General features: G+C 38.6%; 1 protein-coding gene across 6 annotated transcripts in view; it reads left to right on the top strand.

Moving 5' to 3' along the window:
• Nucleotides 1-25807, top strand: part of ALS2 (alsin Rho guanine nucleotide exchange factor ALS2) — a 59087-nt gene that overhangs the window by 16014 nt on the left and 17266 nt on the right. For 2 of the 6 annotated variants that reach the window (XR_012836045.1, XM_075756347.1), the window contains exons 1-18: nucleotides 1165-1312; nucleotides 6118-6207; nucleotides 7937-8091; nucleotides 9436-10355; nucleotides 12703-13057; nucleotides 13785-13953; nucleotides 14370-14466; nucleotides 14867-14944; nucleotides 15893-16069; nucleotides 17765-17936; nucleotides 18329-18509; nucleotides 20284-20349; nucleotides 22906-23068; nucleotides 23859-23990; nucleotides 24230-24358; nucleotides 24728-24798; nucleotides 25186-25252; nucleotides 25528-25730. Coding sequence is in view for 5 of the 6 variants with exons in the window: in XM_075756347.1 (XP_075612462.1) it covers nucleotides 6188-6207; nucleotides 7937-8091; nucleotides 9436-10355; nucleotides 12703-13057; nucleotides 13785-13953; nucleotides 14370-14466; nucleotides 14867-14944; nucleotides 15893-16069; nucleotides 17765-17936; nucleotides 18329-18509; nucleotides 20284-20349; nucleotides 22906-23068; nucleotides 23859-23990; nucleotides 24230-24358; nucleotides 24728-24798; nucleotides 25186-25252; nucleotides 25528-25730 (3155 nt within the window). In the remaining variant the exon portion in view is untranslated. Of the gene's footprint in view, nucleotides 1-1164; nucleotides 1313-1457; nucleotides 1655-3543; nucleotides 3567-5206; nucleotides 5229-6117; nucleotides 6208-7936; nucleotides 8092-9435; nucleotides 10356-12702; nucleotides 13058-13784; nucleotides 13954-14369; nucleotides 14467-14866; nucleotides 14945-15892; nucleotides 16070-17764; nucleotides 17937-18328; nucleotides 18510-20283; nucleotides 20350-22905; nucleotides 23069-23858; nucleotides 23991-24229; nucleotides 24359-24727; nucleotides 24799-25185; nucleotides 25253-25527; nucleotides 25731-25807 lie in introns of those variants that run through there. The other 4 variants (XM_075756349.1, XM_075756351.1, XM_075756350.1 and 1 more) reach the window with 4 other exon arrangements.

The raw sequence follows: 25807 nt of genomic DNA, 5'->3' as shown, positions 1-25807 counted from the left end.
ATAAACTGGTTATGCAAGCATTGTTTGCGCATCTGTACAAAGTTTCTTATTCTAGAAAGTACTTTTTATTGTTATGACCACATTTATACAAATGGACTTTAAAAATACATCAAAGCATAAATCATACTTGCATTTCAAAGGAATTGAAAGATAAATGCACAAGAAGTAGACAAAATTATACATTTTAATTCATATGAAGATTATTATCTTCGGTACATTCTGTGTCAAGGATTAGAGGGGAATTACTCTTTTACAAAGAAAAATCATGCAACTTTTGCTAGTTAGTAATAGCTGGTGGTTCTGTGTGTTGAAAAAAAAGAGTACTCATTTCAGTTAACAGAGGAAATGCTGTCACAGAAATGTTTAATACTTACCCTTAAAAATTTAAGAATTTATAAAGGAGAGGTTATACCTATCTTTGGAACCATTTTAAAGGAAAGCTTCAGGCAATGTAATAAATAGTCTACTCGTTGCTGAGATAACAGAAAATACATTTTACAAAATTTGTTCAAGCAGAACCACATATATATAGTACATATATACATATAGGTGTATCTATGTGTATTTTGAACATACTTTGTAAAATGGATGCACATATAAAAACACACACGTGCAATTTGTACATACAGGTGTAGATGTACACGTACATACAAGTAACTATTTAGAGAAGCCTTGTCCTGTAGGAAGGCTCTAGATCAGCGTTTCAGGAAACCGCGGTGCAGGCCTGCTCCCATTTGAACCAGTAGCTCAACTCAGAGGGTTTATGGAGCAGGAAAGGACAGCCGGGTATTATTGTTAGTCACTGATCAGGTTTCCAGCATAGGTGGAAGCTTCGCTCTTTATTTGTGCCTCTAATATTTTAAAATATCTCTTCAGGTGTCTTTCCCGCACTCTTGGTGCCAGCACCGTAACGGTGGCCTTGCACAACCTGCTTCACCGCTCTCCTCTTCGCCGGTCTAAACGTGCGGAAAGCAGCGACGCCGGCCGAACGTGCTTTCGGTCACCGCCGGAGCCTGGAGGAGACGAGACCGGGCCGGGCCGCTCCCCTCCGGCGGATGTCGGCCTGTTTTGTCCCGAGGAGGGACCCGTCGGCGCAGGCACCGGAGCCGCCCCCTCCCCCCCCGCCCGGCTGCGGCCTTTTTACCCAACGCCCCTGCGCGCGCGCGGCTCCACACTGCGCTCCACCCTCTGCACGGCGGAGGCCCCGCCCCGTGCCCCCGCGTGAATCAGCTGATCTGCGCCCCGGGAGCCGGTGGCGAGGCCGGCGGTCAGAGCGAGCGCGGCGCCAGGGGAGGCGGCTGTCGGCGTCAGGGTGAGGGCGGCGGTGGCGGCGAGGAGAAGGAGGAGGAGGAGGAGGAGGGAGGTGCGGGGGCAGCGCGTGCCCGGCCGTGGGGAGGAGTGGAGCCTGAGTCACGTGGGGCGCCGACCTGTGCGGGTGGGCGCGCGCGCGTCTGTGTGAGAACGTTCCCCTCGCCGCCCCTCAACGGCTCCACGCAGCCGTTAGTCACCCGCGCGCTCCCTCACCCCGCCAACGGCCTCTCACAGCTGGCTCCCCCGCCGCTCGGCTCCTGCTCGGGGCATTGCATTCCCCCCAACCTTCTCCCCAGGGAGCCGCTCTGGCAGAGCAGGTGCAGCCCTGGCTGCAGGGCAACAGGTGGGGAAAGTTTGGGGGGGGGGGTGTCTGAGGAACAGTGGGGGAAATGGCTGCCCTCCCCTCAAGGGAGACGGGGAGCGCAGCGGTGTGGCGGGAACCTGGTTGGTCGAAGCGCCCTGGGCCGGCCCGTCGCGCTCCCTGCGCCTCTCGCACCTGAGCTTTAGGACAGGAGGTGGTGTCCTGTTGTGCTGCACTGGTGATCAGGGAACAGGCCCCTTCTCATTCAGGGGCTGGGCTTGAGGGGCAGGGGCTAAGGAACGGCTCTGACTGAAGATGCCGGCTATCCAACTCTTCTCACTCTCTGAGAGGCTGGTAGAGCACAGATGTTGAGATTTATTTCTGTAGGTTCCTAAAGGACTCCTCCCTTTTCATGGGAAGACACCACCTAAACTTTAAATAGTATGTCCTCTATATCCTTCCACTTCCGTTTCAAAGTCCTTTCTTGTTATATGATTTGGTTGCTCAGGAGTTAATGCTGTTTCAACTTTCAGAGTCTATTGAGTGATAGTCCTATCAGTATCAGTCCTAGCAATATCGTTTACAGATGACGTAGCATGCTGTCGCTCTTATAGACCTCCTCTTCCAGCACAAAAATATTTTGTTGAGATGCTGGGGAGCAACTAGAGTAGTTGTAAATGATTGGTAGTTGATCTCTGCTGTCAAGCCTTTGCCACTGCTGTTGTAGTGCAGTGACTTATAAAAACTAGCTATACTTGTAATATTTCAGTTTCTGTGGAGTTACCTTTTTTCAGAGGGGGAAGCACCTGAACATGTGCTAAATTAAGAAGATGTAATTTCAAAAGAAAAGGGAGAAAGGGTTATTCAGAAATTTTTGTGTCTCTTATGAGTTTGGTAAATTTAAAATTATTAATTACGTGCTCTAGCAGATAGTTTTCAGATGTGTTCATTTAGCTGATACTAGGCTTTTTCTTTGTTGTGGTTTTTTTCACTGACTCCTTTTCTGCTATATCTTGTTTGCTACCATCACTCATTCACTGGAACTGACATTAAAAGCTTTGAGCCCTCATTTGAAGGGATTGCTGCTGTCTTTTAGTAGCAAGCTGTTTTGTTTTGCTCTGAGCAGGTCTTTGTCACACAATGTTAAAAACAGTGGTTCTACCTAGTCAGTGCTGACCAAAACACAAGGGCTTCTTGAACTGGTAATGCGAACTGCAGTTAGCAATAATAAATGATGATATATATGTAGAGGAGACTAATGTTGACAACTCTGTTTTGAATTAGGAAGCTTGGAGGTAACCTCCTTCAGAACCTGAGTAGATAATTTTGTCTAACAAACTTGTGGTCTTAGTAGTGTTAAGATATTGCTAAATATGGTGCAACAAATTATTAAAAATGTGTTTGTAAACATGTCTGTAAGTTGTAGAAGTATTTGTATTTATTAGCTGTGGCAGGTAAATAAGCACAGAGGCTGATGGGAGCTCAGGTATTTCTGAAAGCCAGGGGCATACCAGTTGTTCCTGTTCAGCTTTGAACATAAGGTTACTTTATACCTGTGATACTTATTACTGAGTGGTCAATGTCCAGTGAAGGACGCAGTCCTATAGTAATGAGAATAATGTTTACTCCACATCATTCCCTGCTATAGCAGTTGTTATGGTGTGGTAGTGTTTGATTTTTGGAGAATTTGAATTAGCATTCTACTCTAAGTGGAAAGTATGACATCGGTGTCATGCTAGTGACAATCTGTCTGTAACACAAATCAATTTCATAATTTGGTGCTATTTGGCACTTTGCTTTTTTTCCTCTTGCAGTGGTGAAGCAAAAGTGTAGAAAGTAAATGTATGGGCAGAGCAGTGAGGTGCTGGTATCATACTGATCTTCCATACCGTGAGAATGATGTATTGTGCCTGGCTGTTCACTTCTATGAACATTAAACCTAATAACAATTCAGGTAATCTCAGTGGAAAAGAAATAATGTATATGTAATGGTACAATGTAATATTATATAAATGTGAAATTAGGTGGAATTCAGCAAGGAAAATTGTATATACCTATTGGGACGAAGAAACTTTCTATTTATAAGTACTTAGTTTGTAGCTGTGACCAAATGACTTGCATTTTGTATTAGCTGTGACATGAGAATAATATTATGCTGTCCTAGGAGTGAATGAAAACTTGCACTGAACTTGAAAATTATTTTAAAATGTCTTAAAGATGTCTCATTTATGGAAAGAAAACAGTTTGATTATCTTTTTCCCTAATATGTGGAAATGGTTAGCAATGCAACTTTAAGTGTGATTTTTGTAAAGAAAACAAAATGTATCACCACCATCATATTGCTCTCTTAATTTCTAGTCCACCAGTATTGCAGGTTTCTAACTTAATAGTTACACAAATAATTTTTTCGGTTGAGCCTTGAAGGGAAATCTTGCAAAACAATTAATCAGATGCCTGGCTTTAACTTTGTTTTGTTATAATCTGAAGTTTTCGTGAGAACTACAGTAAATTTTTGTGCAGTTGAAGCTGATGAAAAGGAAAGAAAATCTTTGAGCCCTTAAAAAAAACCCCATAAATCCCTAAATTATAGAAGCCAAGAATTTTAGGCCTCACTTCCCTGATCTTGAATAAGTACGTACAATGTAAATGATACAATTGTTGATACTTTGATGACTATTAAAGCTCCCATCTCTTAATCTGATTCACTGATCCATTGGATAGTTATATGCGAAGCTATAGTTCCTCACAGAGAAGTGCCAGCATTTTCAAGAAAATGAATTGTAGGGTGGTTTTGAGTAGGCTAAGTGGGGGGGGTGGGAAGCAAATGTACTTACTCTGAGCTAGAACGCGTCACAAAGTTAGACATTCCAAAAATAATGCTTCTGTTTTCCTTTGATGTTGCATCAACACCTCTGTTATTGAAGTGTTGCATGACAGTTTCCTTATATTTGTGAGATCTTCCTGTTTTAATATTTTAAAAGTTAACTTTGATGGTTGTCGGTGTTGATTTTTTTCTTTTTCAGTTGAGGAAGTGTCTTTAAAGCACTATCTGGTGACAAGTGTGGCTTAGTGTGTATTTGTTCCTAGAAAGCATGCTCTGCTTCTTTTTTTAGAACAAGGTGCATATGACTTATTGCAATACTATTGTATCATATCAATGTGATTTCATATTTTTGTGGCTCTTTATCTTTTTGTGATACGTTCTTTGCCAGCCTTGAAGCCCAAATCACTATTTTTAGTGTCCCGTATTTGGAAAACTGAAAATGTTTGGTATGATGTGTTGCTGCTTCTGTCTGTAAAGGTCTGCTTGTTACTTCAATATTCAGAGCAGTCTAGTGAAAGTGTTGGGATTTGTGTTAGTTATTTCAATTATTTATCAACTTGATGATTACTGTTTCCAAGTGTGAATTGAAATTTCTGTATGCAATTTATGGGTTTACATATATTGTCTCTTGTAATCAAGACTGGCCATATATTATTTCTATTTTCTGTATGTGAGACCTTCACACTACTCATTCTGGATCTTGGAGATCTATTGTCTTAAAAGACCATTATATTAAATAATTTATTTTCTGGTTTTATTACTGGGTATATCAGACAGCAACTATAATAAAGAGTAAGGGTCTAAAAAATGTTTCACACATAAATTTATTTGAATAAATATGACTACACACATTCATTAATGTAACTAAAATTTTCAGTACTTCATCTAGTAAGGCAGTAGATCAAGAAAAATTACAATTCTCTCAATATTAAAAAGCCAAACAGATTATAAGAAATAAAGAATAACTGTAGCTTTGTTTTATTACAAGAAAAGTAATACAGAGGTATCTTCATGAAGACGGAAAGGTGTGAAGGTGAATTTGCAAAATTCAAAACCCAAACAGATAAAAGCGTAAATAGAGCAGCCCCTTTTTTTGTCCTTGGCTTCTGTGGTCTTACCATATCTTCATAGATACACTGCTACCAGTTCGCATGAAGAAATGTTTTGAACTCTTAGTTGGCTTTCTGCATTTCTGCACAGGCTTTAATAGACCTGTACCTTTTAATGGTAATATGTGCTTTGGTTCAGGAATACAGTTACAAATTCAACTCTTAACCATTTTCTGCTCAAATCTGTTTATTGTATAACTTTAGCGTGAGCATAGAATCCTATCTTATGTTACACTGCAAATGGATTATACTGCTTTGGTGTTTCTTAAGTGGTGTACTGAGAATTATAGCAAGAGATTGATGTTAATTTCTGCCTTTGAACTAGGTTTTGTTCAGTATGTCCTTACAATAGACCTATTGTGAGATGAGTAGGTAGGACAAGTCTGGCTGTTTAGCTTTTGTCTGCCAGCTCAGTGTGAGTGAACTAAATACTTCAACCATCCTAGTGTTGTGGAAGTGCTTATTGATTTAACATCGGATCTAAAGCTTTGTGCTTCTTGTGTATTGGCTTTGGGGGTGTTTTTAGACTTAACATTATTTGTAATGAAATAGCTGGTTTTTGTATTTTACAGTTTGTGGAAATTATATTGCTCCTTTTGAAAGAGGAGTGATTTGGTGGTGATGGAGTGCTGCCACTGACAGATGGACTCACAGGAAAGAAGGTGAGAATGAACAGCTAGGTGAAGTCACAGAGGCTCCCTGAAATATGCCAGCTCGTGATCATCCTGTAAAATTATTAAGTGTCAGTGTACTCTTTATGTAACTAACACTAAAGGGAAGAGGAGGAGTAACTTAGCTTTAGTTTCAGTTATGACTGGAACGCTCAGTATATAAGAGATTAGGGGTGTGCACGGGACCTGAGACACATAATTCCATGTCCTAGTTATTCCCATCTTGAATGTTTCAGAGGCAGATTGTGCAAAGGTATTGTTCATCCTATGCACCACAGCTAGCAAAATTTTTAGTTTAAAAAAATCAGTGGTCTGCATGAATAGGACCTCAGAGCTTTTGAATGTGTTACTTGCGTAAGTTGTCCACAATGCGGCCTATCAGACTAGCTTTTTCTGGATTTGCTTCAGTGTTGGAATACATCTGCAGTTTTGTGCCCTTTCTTCTAGATAAAGATTGCCATTTCATCAAAGCTCTTCTCGCTACCTTAAATACTTAACTTCACAAGTTCATGCAAATCTGCAAGAACTGATTTATGTGGCATGTAAATTGATTGTTGGCAAATAAGGAGCTAAACCTACTTTATCCTGCAGGGTAGATAATAATCTATTATATATAAAGCTTTAAATGAATTTAAAGAAAACTCTTAATTAAACTTGAAATGCTCTCAGTCTATATTGATGTTTAAAATTACTTTTTGTGTTTAAGTGATTCCAAAATTGTTAAAACTGTGCTTATTGTCAAAGTTCTGAGGAATTTTTCTGCTGAATGGGAGAAGTTGCTGACTGAGCATTCAAACCAGAGTGTGTTGAAGTGTTAAAGATACTTCCCTTGTGTTTCAGGATCTTTTTTTTTTCTTGGTTCAATTGATTTGAATGACTGGCTCATTTGAATCTGAGAAACTCGTTAAGAATTAAGAGGAGAAAAAAAACCCAACCAAAATATTTTTTTTCTCTAGAGGTAGAAATGAAAGTATAAAAAGGATGAGCTCTTATAGGTGTAATGTTTTGACAACATTGTGAATGGGAGCAATCCGTTCACAGTAAAATCTGCACACAATATATCCTTTGCTTAATTACTTACTTTTAAAGCAAATGTTATTTGAGACATTTATGTGTTTTTCCAGCATATTTGATGTTCTGTGTAACTGATAAAAACATGGTTATAAGGCTGTCTTTCCTGCGTTTTGATTTCCAAAAGCTGAATAATACAAAACATGAATAAAACCTAATAAACCAGAAAAGTTCCTTCTGCTTTCTAACACAGGAAGAGTTAATGTTAAAAGTCTCACTGTTCAGATGGAAACAGAGTTGCTTACATGTGGGTAGAACTGATGCAATGATCTCTCTCAGCATACAATGGCAGAATTGTGTATTAATTTCATCTCCTTGCTGTGAGCAGCAAATACAGTATATAATATAAAGGCTATATCAGTTGTGATTAAGTGTCTCTTTAAGTGTACTGACAAGATCAGCTGCTTTTAGCTAGTAAAGTATAAATGTAAAAGAAAGCTAATGATTTCAAATAGAAGATACCTATTTTTCATTTAAATAACATTTAAATTAAGATTACCAAATTGTAAATGTAACATGTTGACTTCCTGAAATTAAAACTAATGCCTGAACTACTAAGCCTTTCCTACATATGTGAAAAGCAAACTATGCATCACTGAACCACAGAAAACTTCAAGCTGATTCCGTATTTCTTCCAATCCTTTTGTAGCTCAGAAGAGGCAGAAGGAGCCAAAGAGAGAGGCCTGGTGTATTTTTGGAAGGCTGGTTCCTGCTCTGTAACTCCAGAAAGGCTTCCAGGCCTCAGTGGGAAGACTGTATTACAGGCAGCCCTTGGAACACGTCATGGATTACTTTTAACAGAAGGTAATAGACATCTTAATTGTGAAGATTTGAGGTAATAACAAACTTTAGTTGTTGTCAAGTTTTCTTCGTTTAGATTTTTTTCATTCTATCTGTGTCTCATACACAACTTTTAAACAGATTTTTAAATTTGCCAGTATGTCCTTCTTAGTTACAAGTTACTTAAAACTGTGTTGGAATAGAAATTAGATGCATAGTGTCTTTTAATACTCTTTTTTTTTTTTTCTTTTAACAATGGCTCTGGATTTCCTGTTTAAAGATAGTAATGTAATCAGAACTATGCTAACTCAAATGGCATTTCTTGTGATGCCATTAATTCAAAAAAGACAATACAGCAAGAGATTCTTTTGATGTGTAAGAGCTTTAGTTTTTGTGTGCTTCTCGAAAAATGTGTAGCTGATAGATGCATTTGTGAGCAGTTTGGCACTGTGAATCAAAGTATTCCTAAAAGCTGGTCCCTTGAAGTGTTTGCATAGCTTGGTCCTTACCTGTACTGATCAATGGGCATACAGTTGACTAATCTGGAAGTTGCTGCTTTGATTTTTCTCTCATGTTTCTGAAGGAAAGATTCCAGGTTGTTGATGAGCCTGCTATAAGCACCTCTCCTCTATTGGAGTTGTTATGGAGCTCCAGTGGGTTTTTTTAGAACATGTTTCTTTCATAAGTAAAAGGACTTTTTGCATGTGTGTTCTTGTCCCACGAAGCATGTTGTTTGTGTATATGATTTGCCATTTTTCTATCACTGTGAAAACAGCTGTTCATTTCAAAAATAGATTTCTGCTTTTCTTTAGAATTAGCAAAGTAACTTGACGTGGCATTGCTGCAATGTTTTCAGGTAAAGGTAATGAAATTTTGGAGAGGCTGCAATACAACATCAAATCCATGGCAAGATACATTTACTCCCACTTTCCACCTGATAGGGCAATCCTATTTTAATGTAGGGTGGCAAACAGTACAGTCTGGTGATGCTAGATCTCTCTATGGAAAGATGAGCTCTGTACTTTGTCATGCTCTTCAAGCATGGTTGTATGTCCTTAATATGTTGTATGTTCTTAAAATAGAAAGGACCGATAAATACACTTAAATTGGATATAGTGGAAATTTTAGCATAAAAGCATTACTTAGTTCAACAGTATGTGAATGCACAGAGTAATGTTAACAAGAGGTATAGGATTTAACAGCAGCAATAGCACAGAGCAACCAGCAGTCTTCATATATCAATAGCCATAGTTTTGCTGAGCCTGAAGTAAGCTAAAAATTGACAACTGTTTATCTGAATCTCTCTTCAAATTTTGTATTGGTTTAACTTCATTAGATTAATGTTAGGATGTTGTTTTTTTCTCCCAGGTGGAGAGGTCTACAGTTTTGGAAAACTGCCCTGGAGATCAGGACCAGAGGAGTCATGTGCTAATAATCCTATCTTAGAAAATACTTTGCTTGGGCATCATATTATTACAGTGGCAGCTGGCAGCTTCCATAATGGAGCTGTGACAGAAAGTGGTGTGGTGTACATGTGGGGGAACAATTCTGCTGGCCAGTGTGCAGTTGCTAATCAGCCATGTGTGCCAGAGCCACAACCCATCAATATTTCTGATTCTGAAAACAGTCCTCTATTATCAGTAAGGATTTTGCAGCTAGCATGTGGAGAGGAACACACGCTGGCGTTATCACTAAGCAGAGAGATATGGGCTTGGGGGAGTGGCTGCCAGCTCGGTCTCATAACAACAACTTTCCCAGTGACAAAGCCACAGAAGGTAGAGCACCTGGCAGGACGTGTTGTGCTCCAGATTGCTTGTGGAGCCTACCACAGCCTGGCTCTGGTACAATGTCCCCCTGTGCAGGAAATGAAGGCTATCCCAGAGAGGTGCAATCATTGCAGTCAACTCCTTATTACCATGATGGACAAGGAAGATCATGTAATCATTTCAGATAGTCACTGTTGCCCACTGGGTGTAGCACTGTCTGGTAACCAACCAGAAAACCACGTCTTCTGTCCCTCATTGGAGAGCCTAGAAGGAAAAAATGTAACCAGTAGCCAAAGTGAAGACTGTCAGAAACCACTTGTGGAAGAGCATATGCTTGTTGCTTTAGAATCTGATGGAGCAAGTATGCTTTCCAGCAACAATGGACAGGAAGACAGTGGAATTTCTAGCCCTGGAAATATTCTGTTCCCAGAAAAAAAAGAAGTGAAAGAGTACTTAATGGGTTTATCAGGTCACTCATTAAATGAGAGCCTGGAGAAAAACATCTGCACAGATCCTGAGCAGGTTGGTACCTAATCACTAGCTCTTACTTTGCTACAACTCCTCTTTTATATGTGACAAGGTTACTCTTTTACTTTAATGTAGCTGTGGTGGTCCTGTAGTTTCAAAGTTTATTCTGTGTGATGGTTTTCAACTTTTAAGTGGGAGAGTTTCTGTCCTCCGTTCTTGTTCAATTGCAATTGTTTAACGTGAGCAGCCTTGATGGTGCTATAGTCTCTCCTCTTTGTGGTCCACAGTACCAGAACCACATAAGCCAGTTTCCCGTTCTCTAGCTGTTTTATGATGCATGAGTTTCCCATTTGTGTGGGGCAGTGAGCTGATACTTGTCTGATTTACCTTTAAGGTGAAACTTTATTTTCTATATGTGGAACGAACCCCTCACAAATCTGTCTAATTTCTCAATCAGTTAAAAATTCTAGATTGAAGTGAAGATTGTAAAGGTAATGTTAAAACATTGACCCAAAGGCTTCTAATATTAATCATGTAGGAGTGGCATAAACTTATAAACAGGGATGGGAAATGCATAAGTACTACTCTGTTTTGTGTGATGTGGAAAATGGTTCAACAACACTGTTTTGATGCTATAGCAGAACAGTAAAGTAATAACTTCTTAATAAGCATCAGAAAAGGCTTGATATGAAGGTTCAAGAGCTGTTCCCAGCTTCCTGCCAGTATATTAGTTTCCACTATTTTGAAAAAAAAATATTTATTTGGGAGCAGGGGGGAAAGATACAACCCAAAAGCTATTAGAAAACTAGTCCAAAATCTTGCAGTGAATTCTAGCATTCTCCACGTAAGTACTGTCCTGCTGCATGGTTTATGGTGAAGGTAATGTCTATAAGAAAAATGGCCACTCTGTGGCCCAATATGTGAAATTCATAGCAGAATTCTGAAAATTCCTTTTGTCATTTCAAGTGTTGTATAGATATCAATTTCTTAAATTTGTTTTTTAATAGCTACAGTAAGAAACTTTTCACAATGGTTCTGGGAGATAAAATCACAGTGCCTAATAAATAGTTGATTTTTTGTTATCACCTCTGCAAAAAAAAAAAAAAGTAGTATTAAAACCAAAACAAACTGTCCAGTAATGTGGTGATTCAGCAAGTTATGTTTTCCTATTCTGAGGGAAACTTATTTCAGAGAAATAAACATTGTGTGAATGCAGTTGTCCTTCCTTTTGCTTTTTGCTAATACAAATGCATTTAACAGTTGTGAGCCTCTCAGGCTCACGTGAGGACTCCTGCTCTTAAGAAATGACTGAAACATGTAGTTTCACACTCCCTTTCTCAACTCCTTGTCTCTGGAATATTTCCAGAGTACTGTTTCTCTCACACAGTTCCAGGAATAAACAAGCCTGGAATTGATTCACTGAATCTTAACACAATTGAGCATACCTGTGAAGAGCAGAGATGAGGACTCTAATGTAATGTTTCAGCATTAGTAAAATCCTTTGTTTCTCTGCTTTCCTACACAAATTGAGTTTGCTTTTCTGTATTGCTAGGCATGCCTTTTATAAATAGCAATGAAGTATCAGTAAATAGGACCAATCTAAATCCTTTAGCCTAGTTTTTCACAAAAAAAAGGAGTCAGATTGTTTTTCTTCTGGCAGGATAAAATAAGCTATAATATTTATAGTAATGTTATTTTCCACCATGCATTAGGTGGGAAAATGGAACTTTGCTGTCTTTATGTTAGCCAGATAATTTGAATGTTAAAACAATCCTGTGCATTATTTCTTATTTGGTGGGTAAATTGATTGCTATTATAGGTAATCATGTGGTGGTACTAGTAATTGCCTTCAGTAAGTTTGTCCCTAGTGTGACTTGATGGTTATTAACTAAGCTTTATATGGATACAACAGTAGCGTAAGTGGACACACAACCCAGAATGGTCTTAAGATAGACCTTACAAAATGAATCCATGAATCACTGTTTTCCTTTTAACATATCAAAGGGTGAACATATCTCTATAAATACAACATGCTCACTGATGTATTTTAATTGGTGGCAAAGTTGGTAATAAGCCTAAAATTAAATCCCTTCTTATATTTGTTTGCAAAGATCCTTTTTTTTTTTTTTTTTGGTATTAAAAATACCAAACAGACCCGCAGTCTCTTACAGATGAACTACAAGACAAGTGCAACAGACAAAGCCCAGTCCATGTACAGATGGTGCTTGGTCCTACCTTAAAAAATGTGATTCTGAGGAATAGATGTACACCTAAGTATAAAAAGCTTCTTCATAATGTCTTGTTCAGCACAGCACACAGTTTGAATAGTGAATGTGTATTTCATCATCCTACTGTTATGTCCTGTCTGGTATGATAGTCTTCAATTTTTCTTTGGTTTTAGCCTTCTCAAGAAGAACAACTCAGTGCTTGTATCCCTGGCCCTCCAGGTACCAGCACGTCTGCCTTGAACAGCCTGGTGGCCTCTTGTGCGTCAGCTGTTGGTGTGAGAGTAGCTGCTACATATGAAGCTGGAGCATTGTCTTTGAAGAAAGTAATGAACTTTTATGGCACACCTTCAAGTGAACTGGGATCTGGTGGTGGTTCCCCAGGGCCTGAAGCTCTGAAAGACACTCGAGAAGAGCAGGTCAGACTGGAATCCATGCAGGGGAAGAAGAGTTCCAGTTTAGTAGATATTAGAGAGGAGGAATCTGAAGGAGGGAGTCGGAGACTTTCCCTGCCTGGCTTGTTGTCACAAGGTAAAAAAAACACACATTGGGAAAACCAAGAGACTGGAAAAGTTACGATAACATGGAGGTTTATAACTGGAAAGAAAACATTTACTGAACGTAAATCTAATCAGCTACCAAAGGTGTTTAGGAATTATAAACTCTATCTTAGGACTTGAAGGTGGTGAGGGGAGTGAAGACTAGCAGATACTGCATGGTAAGAAAACCAAAAGTATAGTGGGTTTAGGAATGTTCTTCATTGCTAAAGTAAGGCAAAGCGGGCACATTGTAGTAGCCTGGGCATCTTACTGCAAATTGACAGCAAGCAATCTTTCATAGCTTGCGTAGCAGATAAAAATCTGTGTGGCCTGTAATCCCTACTGCACTGAGCTGGTTTTGAGCCAGGAACCTAGAAATATTCTAGTTGCCACTGCCAAACTTCAAAGTTGATGACCTTCTTCCCTCATAGATTTTAGTGTTGTTAATTTGCTTCAGTATAACTGTATAGTTCTCATACCTATTTATCCTTTAATAGCTGGTAAAAATTAGTTGGAATCTGCCTACTTTTAGCACATGTTACTTCTGTGTATCAGTAACCTATCTTATTACATGTCAACCTTTGCTCTCAATCTTAAGACCTCTTTAAGAAGTCTTGATCAATTACCTCAAATGGTACTGTTACTGTGTAACACACAGTCTGAGTGATGTATTTACATAAAATGATGAGCAATTTTTCTATGTCTTGGCCTGCTTTCAGTTTCTCCTAGGCTCTTACGGAAGGTAGGGCGGGCAAAAATGAGGACTGTAGCTTTGACTCCAACCTACAGTGGTGAGGCTGATGCTCTTTTACCCTCTCTAAGAACGGAGGTGTGGAGCTGGGGAAAGGGGAAGGAAGGACAGCTAGGACATGGCGATGTTCTGCCAAGGTGAGATTTCTTTAACAGATGTTTTTTAGTAGGTCATCGGTCAAGTGCCTTGCATTGTGTTCTTGTTCTTTTGTGTTGTGACCTAAGTTCCTCCAAGTAATGTGTATTACACTGTATTGTTACTGACCATCAATCAGTTATGACTTTTCCCCTTGTAATCACTAGGAGTTTTGGTGATATTTTGACTTTGTCCAAATTGGGGTGAGTTTTATCGTGGATTTTCACCCTTCACGACCTTTTTTTGACTAAGCTGGTTTAGTGCCAAAAGACTCCATGTATGTTTGTTTTTCTCTAATTTGTTTTGGGGAAAAAATAAAACTTGGAATTTATTTTTGTCTTAAGAATACCTCTATACCTCTGGTCATTTTTCTTCTCTTCTTCCCCCCCGCCCCCCTCCGGGTTCTGGGGATTGACAGGCTTCAGCCACTATGTGTGAAAAGCCTAGATGGTAAGGAAGTGATTCACCTCTCTGCTGGTGGCCATCATTCCTTAGCACTCACTGCCAAATCCCAGGTAAAAGTGACTGTTATCATTTATTACTTGTCTATAATTGTCATGCTTGGTGTTTTTTGGAATTTTGTTTCTTTTGCTTCTAGACTTCAATTTCTGTTTGTGAGAGGCAACTTGGAAGCAGTGTGGAATTTTAATTCTATTTCTGCCGAAGTGCTGCATGCACTATAGCGTTATGTTTAAATTTTGCAATGACTTGATTTGGTGCATTCCATTCCTGAACATGAGAAGACAATTTGAGAATCTAGGAAGACAATAGAAATTGGGGAAGTGTTTCTTGGTACATGAATCTTATACCCTTGACTTGTGTGTGTTTGCACACTTGCTGTGTGGTACTACTACAATTCAGTATGTGTCCATGTATGTAAGCTTACATTCTCATGTTTAGCTATGTTTCCTACAGGTGTACTCATGGGGCAGTAATATCTCTGGCCAGCTTGGTCACTTGAACTCCCCAACAACAGTCCCTCGTCTTGCAAAGGTACTTTGTTTCCTGTATTTTTCTTCTTTCAGTTTAGGGTTGCTTCTTATACAAGTGAGTGCAAAATAATTTCTAAAAACTGATCTTGTTTATATAGGTATGTGCTATATACTAATAGAGCCCTTGATTTCTTTGGCTTATACTCTGAATATGATCCTTAGATGACCTTATGAAAATCTTCCCAAGAAATCCTTTACACAGATTTCCACTGTTTTTTGACCACATTGAAGTTCTAAAATTGAGAAATATGACTGGTCGTAGCTTCTTAGCAGATTTCACTTCTACCTTACGTTTGGTTTCTCTGATATCGATGTTGCAGTGCCGAAACTTTTAAATACCTTGGAACACTGTTTTTATTCTAAAAATTCCTCTAGCATTTTTAGCTTTGCTTGACCATGACCATATTTGTTGTTCATTTCTGTGTTTCCAGACCTATTTTGGCAGTGGGTTTTCTGTTTGTTTGGAACTTTTCTTTGCATTGAGTGAATAGCCACATAATGATTTTAGGTTAGACCAGACCCTTGCCTGTGTTTTCTGGTGCTTGTCTTAGGGGAAAACCAGTTGCAGAGTTTTCCTGCTTAGGCCTTATGCAAATTAATGTACAGCATGTTAATGGTCACAAATGTATAAATTTCCTAGTTAAATGTAGAGGGGAGAATAGTGTCCCAACTTTAATCAAGCTCACCTGATGCTCATTTAAAAATAAAACTGAATTATAATTTAAAGGCAAAACAGCCATTAGAAAGAAGACTGAAAAGAAAGATAATTTTTCAGTATACATGTGAGAAATGTATTTGTTATGAAACACTGCAGTTGAAAAATTACCAGTTATTGCAATACTTTTTCTTGGCATGTGTATTACATGCATGTGTGGCTAGAAGAGTTAAGTGCTCTCCTTCCAGCTTCAGGTGATGATTTCTAATGTCTTTCCTTCCTCATGAATTTCAGGTGTGTGGTAATGGTGTTTGGAGTACAGCAGCAGGACTAGATTATTCCCTGTTCTTAGCAGATGAGGAAGACTTCCAACCTGGATTATATTATAGTGGCCATGAGACAACAACAGAAAATAACTTGTATGAAAATAGCTGTACTAAGAGTCCAGTTTTGTTACTATCCTGTAGTAAGGTGAGTGGTATTTCTTTTAAGTTAGTGCAAATCATACTGATGCTTTTTGGAAATAGCACAGTGCTGGTTGTTGAACTAGCTGTAGGTGTGTGTCAACTAATTGGTTCCTAGCAGTCAAATAAGGAGCACATTTTATGGAGGGCAGAGAGGAGGCCTAATTAATATTGTTCTCTTCCCTGTTGTTTCTTGGTCTTTCCTTCTGTTTGAGGGACAAGGAGGTGTTTCCAGTGTGTCTAATCCATTTCCTTCCATGTGTGCATGTTGCAGAAAGCACCCTTTTATTGTGCTCTGTTTTCACCACAGGCTTCATATGTTTATTCTTCACTGCTATTGCTCCTTATTTTCCTGTTGTTTCTCAAGTGATTGAGGGCACTGCCTGCTCTATTCCATTCTGCTTCCTATGCATCTTGTTAGTGGGCAGAAGATCCCCCTGTGTTCTGCACCATCTCCTTCCCTCCCTCTCCCTTTCTCATGGGTGTAAATCAGGAACTGAGCAAAGGCACCAAAATGTGTATTTGCATATTATGCAAGAGAGGATGTGCCCCTATGCAATTTTCTTCATCAAGTTGAATGTCATATCTGCCTTGAAGTTGGTATGAGGTGGGGGAGTCTGTACTCTGACTGCGTGTCCTCTTCCAAGTTGTTTGTATGATTTCAGACCAACCTGATTTTAAGGTAACAAAAAGGAGATGGTGAGGGTAGAAAGCAGCTCTTTGTCTCACCTCTTCTGGGTCTCATTGCTACTTCACTAGATTGACTGGAATAGCAGTTGGAGGGGGGTGTTAAAGGAGGGACAGGGATTTAGATGCAACACACACACCCCCCGCCCCCCCCCGTATTCCTTCTATAAGATTGTTGCTAGCCATTCCCTTCTCTTGTAGGGTGACTTGGAGGCGTTTGCATATCAGAAAAATTGCTTGTTGAACAACTCTGGCTCAATGTTTCTAAGGAATCCTCTATTTAACAACAAAGGAAATACAAGTAGAGCTCAAACACTGAATTACTGCCTGGTATTGCATGTGAACCAGAATTAGTGAGGAGCTGCAATGTATCAATGGCACTTGTGCTGACCTTAGAAGAATTTTGCTTCCAGCTACTGTGGAAAACAAATACCTACCAATGCCTGCACTAATACCACTTGTGGTGTTAATGTAGTTATTAGTATTAGTCCAGTTTATTGATTCTGTAATATTACTCTTATCAATAAATTGACATCTTTCATGTTCAGAAAGGACTGTAGTTCAGATCACAGTCGTAATATTAAAGCCTTGTTACTCTCACTTCCTAATTAATAGGAGAAATAGCTAATGTAATGATACTATTTAATATCAACATTGTTGATATAAGCATGAAGTACATGGCAATTCTAAAAGTGAATGAACTTAAAGTCACTGTCTGTTAAGCATGGAATGGTCGTATGAGCCACCTTAAAAGATGGCCTATTTATTGCATTTTAGGCTCTGTCAGTACCAGGAAAATGAACAGCATTGACTATATGTGTTTCTTCTAGTTTTATCATTCTTGTATTAAGCCAGTATTGAATGGTTTGTCGGTCACTGTAGGTAATGAATACTTACTGTCACTTAGTGCTCCTAAAGATATGCTTTATTCTGCATTACCCTATTTTTAAATTGGAGTGTAAAAAGAAAAATATTAAAGCTACTGTTTTTTCTTTTCTCTTTTTTAATCTTTCAGATAGGGTACATAAGCAATGTGATAGCTGGTGGTGACAACTGTTTGGTCTTAGTAGACAAAAACGTAATGGGATATATTGCCAGTTTGCATGAGTTGGCTTCTACTGAGAGAAGGTTTTATTTCAAACTGAGTGAGATCAAATCTCAGGTTCTTAGGCCTCTTTTAGGTTTAGGTAAGAACTACTTTTAATTTTTTTAATATTATTTCCCCTACGTTCCACAACAAATTTCTTTATGCAAAATTAAAAAGTATTTATATATATTTAAGATAAAGCTAAGGTCTTACTCTTCTCCCCTGTTCAGATGAACTGGCGAAATATAGCTGCATTTTGACATCTGCATTTATGTTGTTAGTATTTGCACTTTTCCTAACTGTTTCACCTGAAGTAACCTCATTATTTGAGCTGTACTCAGTCTAAAATTGTTGAATTCCTGATTCTGGATAATGTAGCCATGAGGTGAAATTGCCAATAAAACATCTAAACAGCACCTTCTGGTAATTCTCTTTATTAATGGGTGCTGCTCTTTCATAAGGTAAGCTAAATTGCTTTCTGGTCTGTTACAGATAATTTGGGCAATGCAAATACAATCCAGTTGTTGCAGGAAATGGCAAGCAGGTTCAGCAAGCTCTGCTATCTCATCGGTCAACATGGAGCTTCTTTAAGTAGCTTTCTTCATGGAGTAAAAGAAGCCAGGAGCTTGGCCATCCTGAAGCATTCCAGTCTCTTTTTGGATAGTTACACTGAGCAAGTATCCAATTCCCTCTCACCTTAAGTCTCTGTAGGCTTAATGACCACAAGTCCTGAGTTAGGGGAAAGTAGATCATAAGGAAAGCCACATAAGTAACTGTTGTGCAAATTGTATTCTTGCAATTTAAAATGTATGCAGAGTTTTACACAAACTAATTTATTTTGTAGTGAGCTATGTATTGCAAAGTCTTCACCAGTGGAGCACACTGGACAGCTTCAGCTTCCCTAATGTAAAACGCTGTACATACAAACTCCTTTTTGGTTGCTGCATATTATTAAAAAGTTACATGTTCATTACTTAATAGTAAGGATCTTGTAATGTAATGTAATAGAGTTACCGTGGCTAGGCTACTAAGTAAAGCTACCTTTGGGGGTTTATTGTAGTTACAAAAAGCCTTTTCAGTAGTCATTAACTAAAAATTGTCTCCCAGAAGAACAATTCTTCTGTCCTGATATCTGCTAAATAGCTAGCATTACACCTTTCACCCAAAAGACAGAGCTGCTTTTAGTGCTCAGAATTAAGTCTGAATTATCCTGGTTATTATTTTTATTAGCTTAACGCTTTTGGGAGAGTAAGTTCATGCAATCACGCTGTTTGCTGCCTTTCTCCTTAACTTTTGTAGTTGCTGGTTATTTTCATCCAAATGCAGCAGAAGTCTCATCATGCTTTATACCTATAGGCTTTTGTGAAAAATACTGGCTTGACAGAGGGGAGAGTCTAAAAATGTCCTCTCCAAATGTAGTCTTGGTTACCAGACATCTGAAAATCTCTAAGGCAACAAAACTTCAAGATCATCAACTTCAGTTGTTAGGCAGTAGCATTTTGAATATGCAGCTAGTTGCATTTTTTCTAACACAAGCACAACAGTTACCACTTTCACTACGACAGTGACAAACTTATGCCATATCACCCTAAAAGAAGCTTTCTTCTCTGTTTATTGAATGGGTTGTTCATAATTGTAAACATGTATTTTCTCTGTTTCTTACTTAGTCTTTGACTTGAGTTTTTCTTGTAATCTGGATTTCCAGAATTGGTTCTCGTTACTCAAATTAGGAGGGTTTCTTAATTTCTACTTCCTCCCTGTCAAAGATTGAAATACCTAATATCTGCTCTCGTTGTTATAGCCTGTCTTCTGCTCTTCCCCTTTGCTTTCTAATGCTTTACACATTTTTTTTCTGTGTGGCATCAGAACCTATGCATGCTCCTCAGCATAGTGCTTTGAGCATCTTCCAGGATCCATCAGGCAATAAGTATTATCTGTTAATTGGGCTAAGCTGAGACATCTTCCCTTGGAGAAAGGTGGCTTTTTTAAAATGGTTTTCTTTTTTGGTAGGGGAGAAGTGAAAGGTAGAAAGTTGAATAGCGGGAAAAGAGAAATTCCTGTCTTGAAATTTCCATCCTGAATATAATTAGAAGCTAGCAGTATTAAACTGTTGAAACAGATGGCCTATTCTGTACGTGCTCACATTTGGGGGAAACAAAAAAAAAAAATCAGTTTTGTTTGCAAAGTAAGCTGCATGTGTTGTGCTAATGGCAGCAGAAATGTGGAATAGTAATGCATTTTCTATTCTCCATCTGGAAAGTGAATACTAAGTGTTCCAGTAACTTTGAGTGTTTCACTGTTTAATATTTTCTCAAGTACTTAGATTACATGTATAGTAAAAGATATTACATATTTCATTGGTAAACTGGAAATTGGAAATTACAATACTTGCTATTTCCAGCGATGTTCTTATTTTGTAACTGAAGCTCTTTTCTTCTCCGTTTTAGGTACTGTACTTCAGTAACAAACTTCCTTGTAATGGGAGGATTTATGCTCCTTGCAAAGCCAGCAATGTAAGCAAATCTTTACCATTCTCTGGAGTTTTCGATCAACTAGCAAAGAACTGTAAAGAATTGTGTGTGTGTATATGTGTAGTTAATGAGTATGTAGAGACTTGGTCTCAGCTTGCTTAAGTACGGTAATTCCTTTTCTATCAGATGAAGAAAAAGTTACTTCCTCTTCTCAACTGTGATAAAAATTCAGGTTAAAATGTTGCTGAATGAATTCAGTTACTTTATCTTGAAGGTGGAGAAAGGAGGAAAAAAGTGTAAATTATTGTAAATTCCTTGGAAGAAACATAAATAGATTTAAGATAATGATTTTTGAAAGCTTAGTCTTAAGGTTAAATTTTCATCATCTGTTCAGTGTTTGTTAGTATTTTCTTTCAGATGTTGCTGTCAGGAAAATACAGAACAGCAAACTGTTCTTTAAGAATTAGTAAGAGTAGATGATGTGAATTCACTTTTGTTTGATTTCTTTCTTTAAATTTGTGGACACACTTTAAAATGATGCAAAAATAACATTTCTGCATGTGTATGTTCTCTGCCTCTCAAGGTTGCTTTACTCGTTTCATGCACAGATGCTCTTAAATGCGAGGAAGGAATTGTACCTTAAGGCCTGAGACAGTATATTTGAAGCTTATAGATCATAAAGCTTTTTTCTTAGTCCAATAGTATTTTTGTCTAGGAAATAAAGTAATGATGCTGTGTATCTGTCACTCTGGTGCTGTGAAGCAGTTGTTGCAATGAGGGTATTTTTTTAACTTGTTTGAGGAATTCCCAGCTTTCCTTCCTTCCTAAATTCTGTAATATGGGAGTAATTGTTACAGCTCTTTATGGAGCACTTTGAAGGTAGTGTAAATGATACTGGAAGCTCTTTGAAACACCAGGGTACCTAATGCAAAGAATCTTCTGCACCTGAGGACCAGTGCCAAAGACTAAATACAAAATCCCACTGCAGTGAGACACTGAGAATCTTTCTGCACCTTTCAAGATTTTTAAGGTGACTTAGAAGAAATCTTAGTTCAAGTATAAGCTTATTTATAATTAGTACTGAAAAGTTCTGGATGCTGAAATTATACTGAATTCTTCACATCAGTTGTCACTGTCAGGTGTCACAGCTTCTCCTGCTGCAACCAGGGTTTCATTAGGTGAATAACACTTTTTTCAGGTTCTGAAACTTCAGGGAGGAGATGTCTTAGAAGTTTTGTCCTGCTCCTTGCAAAGGAAAGTCAAGAATGCCTTTGTTGATAATGATGAATTTCCCCTTTGCCCCTTCCCTGAGGGATACTGTCTTAAGTCAATGGTTAACAGTGGCAGCCTGTCTTTTATGGATATTCTGTGATATCAATGCATTAGAAGTAGTCCCGACTTTAAAAAGTGCTAGCTTCAATAGAAGTCTCTGTTGTTGGTAGGTTTCTGAGCATTTCCTTTGAAAGAGTAGACGAGCTATACTCAGTGTTATGAATCTGTTATTGTTGAACGCTTTTCTACAGGGACACCTCCATGTGAGGATCTTGAAGCACTTTAAAAATGCAAGCCGTTCAGATGGTTGAATTTAAAATTAAGAAATATGGTCTTCTCTCTAAAGAAGACGTTACTCCTAAGGCTTGTTGAACATAAGAGTTCTTAAATATCATTAGCAGACCTAGATGAGGTGTGTTATTTTGATGTGTGAAATGGCATCTTACTAAGCATGTAGAATTCTTAGGGACCCTGCTGTGCAATTCTCTGATCTGCTTTGCTGTTCCCGGGGCCTGCTTTCTCAGCCTCACCTGATTCTTGCAGTTTGTGGTTTAAATGCTTCCCAGCTGGATGTGTTTTAATGCAGATATGTCATATGTGCCAGCACACATGTGCACACAGATATGGTGAAGGAGAGGGAAAAGCAGACTTGTTTTCCTTTTTATGAAGAAATCCTGGTTTCCTGTGCTAATGCATTGTCTTCAGAATCATTTCCCTCTTCTTCTCTGAACTAGATTAGTTCTCCCTCTTGGAAATCAGACTGAGGATTGAACAGATTTCCTGCCTTTCTTTGAGGTAGGATGTAATTTTTCTAGTTAGGGGAAAAAATGGTCAGTTGCCTTGAACAGCAGGGGTGGGGAAGAGATTACTTGGATATATTTAGGGAAGTGCACTGGAGCAAGGTTAAGATTCAGGCCTTTTTATATGAATCAACAGTGTTAGAAACTTACTACTCTAACAGTAATGGGGAAGTCATTCCACCTGTTAGCTCTTTTACTAATCAAGTGTTACAGGGGGAAAAGGCAATTAGTTACTGTCCAAGTGGGGCAACTTAGTCAACTTTCTTCAACTAGTTTAATGACTGAGCATGAGAGTAGAAGTAAAAAAAGTCCAGTGTTGCAGTTGTTAGAGACCTACATGTCTGTATTACTGTACTTTCTTAAACTAAATTGGGAATAAGCAGCATGCATTTGCCTTTATAATTTTTATTGGTCTATGATAATCCAAAAAAGGGGCATTCTGAGCTCATTTATATAAAACATCTCTGATGTCATGCTGTCTTTTTTTCCTCTCCTCCCTCTGTTCCCCAATGGTCCCATCATTTAGAGACTTCTTGAGTAAAAACCAGGAGCTGTTACAGAAACTGTCTGAGAAGAACGAGGAAAACCTCCAGCTAGTAGAAGTTCTGAATACTCTGTTTTTCATGCCATTTGGACGACTTCATAATTATGCTAGAACTTTGCTAAAGCTTGCCACGTGTTTTGAAGTGGTAAGCTGGCCTTCTTATCTATATCTGAATGAATAAAAATGAAACTTAGGGCTCAGAAGTAACTGTGTGAAGCAAATGCTAGGCAATTAGAAATAGCTTAGTCCTCAGAGAAGCTGCCTTGGTCTTGTATTTGCTGCAGGGAAGATCATGCATGTTTATTGGCACAATCTTATACCACACCTGCACAAATCACATGACAAGTAGAAACTTGTTATCCTGCCAGAACTTGTTTCTGTGCCTGAGTGCTTAATTGCAAATATATTATTTTGATGTTTGCCTGTTGCTTTTCATTTCCATCTGGCATCATTACTGTAGCTATCCTTGACTGTAATACTCTACTAAAAATACTATATATATATTAGGTAGACTTTTACTACCCATTTAAATGTATATAATTGCATTCTTTTGAAATAGAAGATGACTAAGCAGGAACAATAGCTACTTGTATGTTTATCCCAATATAGTAATTTAAAGTATTACTCCTGCAATTACTAGTGCTACTTCTGATACAGCTTGCTAAGCTGCCAGAAGACAGGTCATGTAATTGTATATTAATGATTTTCCTCTTAACATTCATGGAACTTTTTTGATTTTAAAAACTCCCAGCACACCAACAGAACATGTGACCAAGAAAATAACTTAGCCTCCACTGTTAGTTTATTAACCAGACCAACTGTCATACATTTGGTCCTGATTTAATAAAATGAGCAGTTGTATTGCAGCTTGGTTAGTGTTGTTGGCACAGGTGTTCAGAAACACTCTCAGGTCTGTCTTACCTTGTGCCCTGTAGGCATCTCCAGAATACCAGAAGCTACAGGATTCTAGCTCTTGTTATGAGAGCCTTGCTGTGCATCTTAGCAGAAAAAGGAAAGAAGCAGAATACACGCTTGGCTTCTGGAAGACCTTTCCTGGGAAAATGACGGTATAAAGACAATTGTCAGTCCATTACCAGCTTGAATCTCTTGCTGTTATCATTATACCCTGTGTCTATTACTGATGCTACTGTCCAAGTTACACTTCTCATTTTTCTAATTTGTGGTGTTGTAGTAGTCTAACTTTAGAAAGGGTGGACCTTTACTATGGAAGACAAATAGCACTGACCTTAAGTCACACCCTGTGAGAAGTAAGCTTCCGTAATTTTGTTTTTAACCCTACCTGTAGGATTCTTTACGGAAGCCAGAGCGTCGTTTAATCTGTGAAAGCAGCAATCGGGGGTTGTCCCTACAGCATGCTGGAAGATTTTCTGTAAACTGGTTCATCCTCTTTAATGATGCTCTGGTACATGCTCAGGTAAGCCAGCTTGTATTCAGGAACCAAACCTTCTCTCTGCTTCATACAGCATGACATGTTTTTCCTATAGTAAAGATAAAGTTTTGCACCGTTCACTACAGTGTTGCTTGAACACTTAAAAGTGATGTTTTTCTTATGTTTACAAATAAATTTGAAATTAGGTACTATTTTTTTTAATGTTTGTTTGCTATTGCTCTGTGGCTGGCATGGTGTCTGTTGGCTAGTTCTTTGAGCAAGGTGCATATAAGGAGCCTGTAATGCTCAGTTTTCCCTTATCCTCAAAGAAAGGAAAAAAACCTGTTCAGAAAAAGCATGGGGCAGGGGTAATGGATCAGTACCCAGTGAAGTTTCCCTTCTCCTTGCCTACAGTTCTCAACGCACCATATTTTTCCCTTGTCCACACTGTGGGTAGAAGCTCTTTCAGAAGAAGCTGGTAATGTGTGAGTATTCTTGCTCGTGATGCTGAAATAGTCAGATATCTTGGGACAGAGGATGAGTATTTTGTAACCAATTATTGTAAACTAGGAGTGGAGTAGGCTGCATGCCTATGTACCGCTTTCTTCTTTCAGAAAATTTATTGTATTTCTGTGTCTTAAAAAACAAAAAAGTTGTTCTGATATATAAATATCAGAAAGAATAAGGTAGTCAAGAGGAAAGTGTAGTCAAGTAGTCTTCTCTGCTGCTTCTTTTCACTGCTGACTTTAATACTAAAAAGTGAATGCTAGCTGAAGTGGGGGAGGGAAGATACAATGTTCATGCTCTAAGAAACCTTGCCTTTTTCAGGATGAAATTTCACTAATTTAAAACACTTTCCCCCCCTCACGTAGGAATGGATTGAAGATTACAACACCTGAAGAACAGTTTGTTCTTGTTCCTTCAACACCACAGGAAAAAGTAAGCATATCTACAAATTTTGCATGCCTTCAGTGAGCTTTTTCTCTCCTACTGTGAAGCCAAAGAGGCAGAAGTATTGCCTAAGTATTCACCAAGAATGAAGTCTTCCTACAACTTGGTGTGGAGGTTGGCTGTATGCTGTGCTTGACTGTAGCAGTGCTCCAGTTTAAAACACTGTACTGAGGTGTACAAAAGAGATTATTGTAGTTGCTGTAAAGGTGAGATTCAGTAACAGATGTTACCTAAATTCTGTGATGAAACACTTTCTGTTTCAGACCAAGTGGCTGAGGGCAATAAGCCAAGCAGTGGATCAGGCCCTTAAAGGGACTTCTGACTTAATTCTATATGGAGCTGGTGGGAATGTGCCAAGACAGGAACCTCCTATTTCTCGCAGTGCCAAATACACCTTCTATAAGGACCCTCGATTTAAGGATGCTGTTTATGATGGGAGGTGGCTTTCAGGAAAACCCCATGGCAGGTAAAAAGCGTCTGAGCATAACAGTTGAAAACAAATTAAAAACAGTTGAAAACTATATCAGTAAGTAGGCTAACTCA

This window comes from Balearica regulorum, chromosome 6 (assembly GCF_011004875.1).
Source record: "Balearica regulorum gibbericeps isolate bBalReg1 chromosome 6, bBalReg1.pri, whole genome shotgun sequence".
Lineage (NCBI taxonomy): Eukaryota > Metazoa > Chordata > Aves > Gruiformes > Gruidae > Balearica > Balearica regulorum.
Note: the sequence above shows the minus strand (reverse complement) of the source record. Positions and strands in the feature narration are given on the sequence as shown.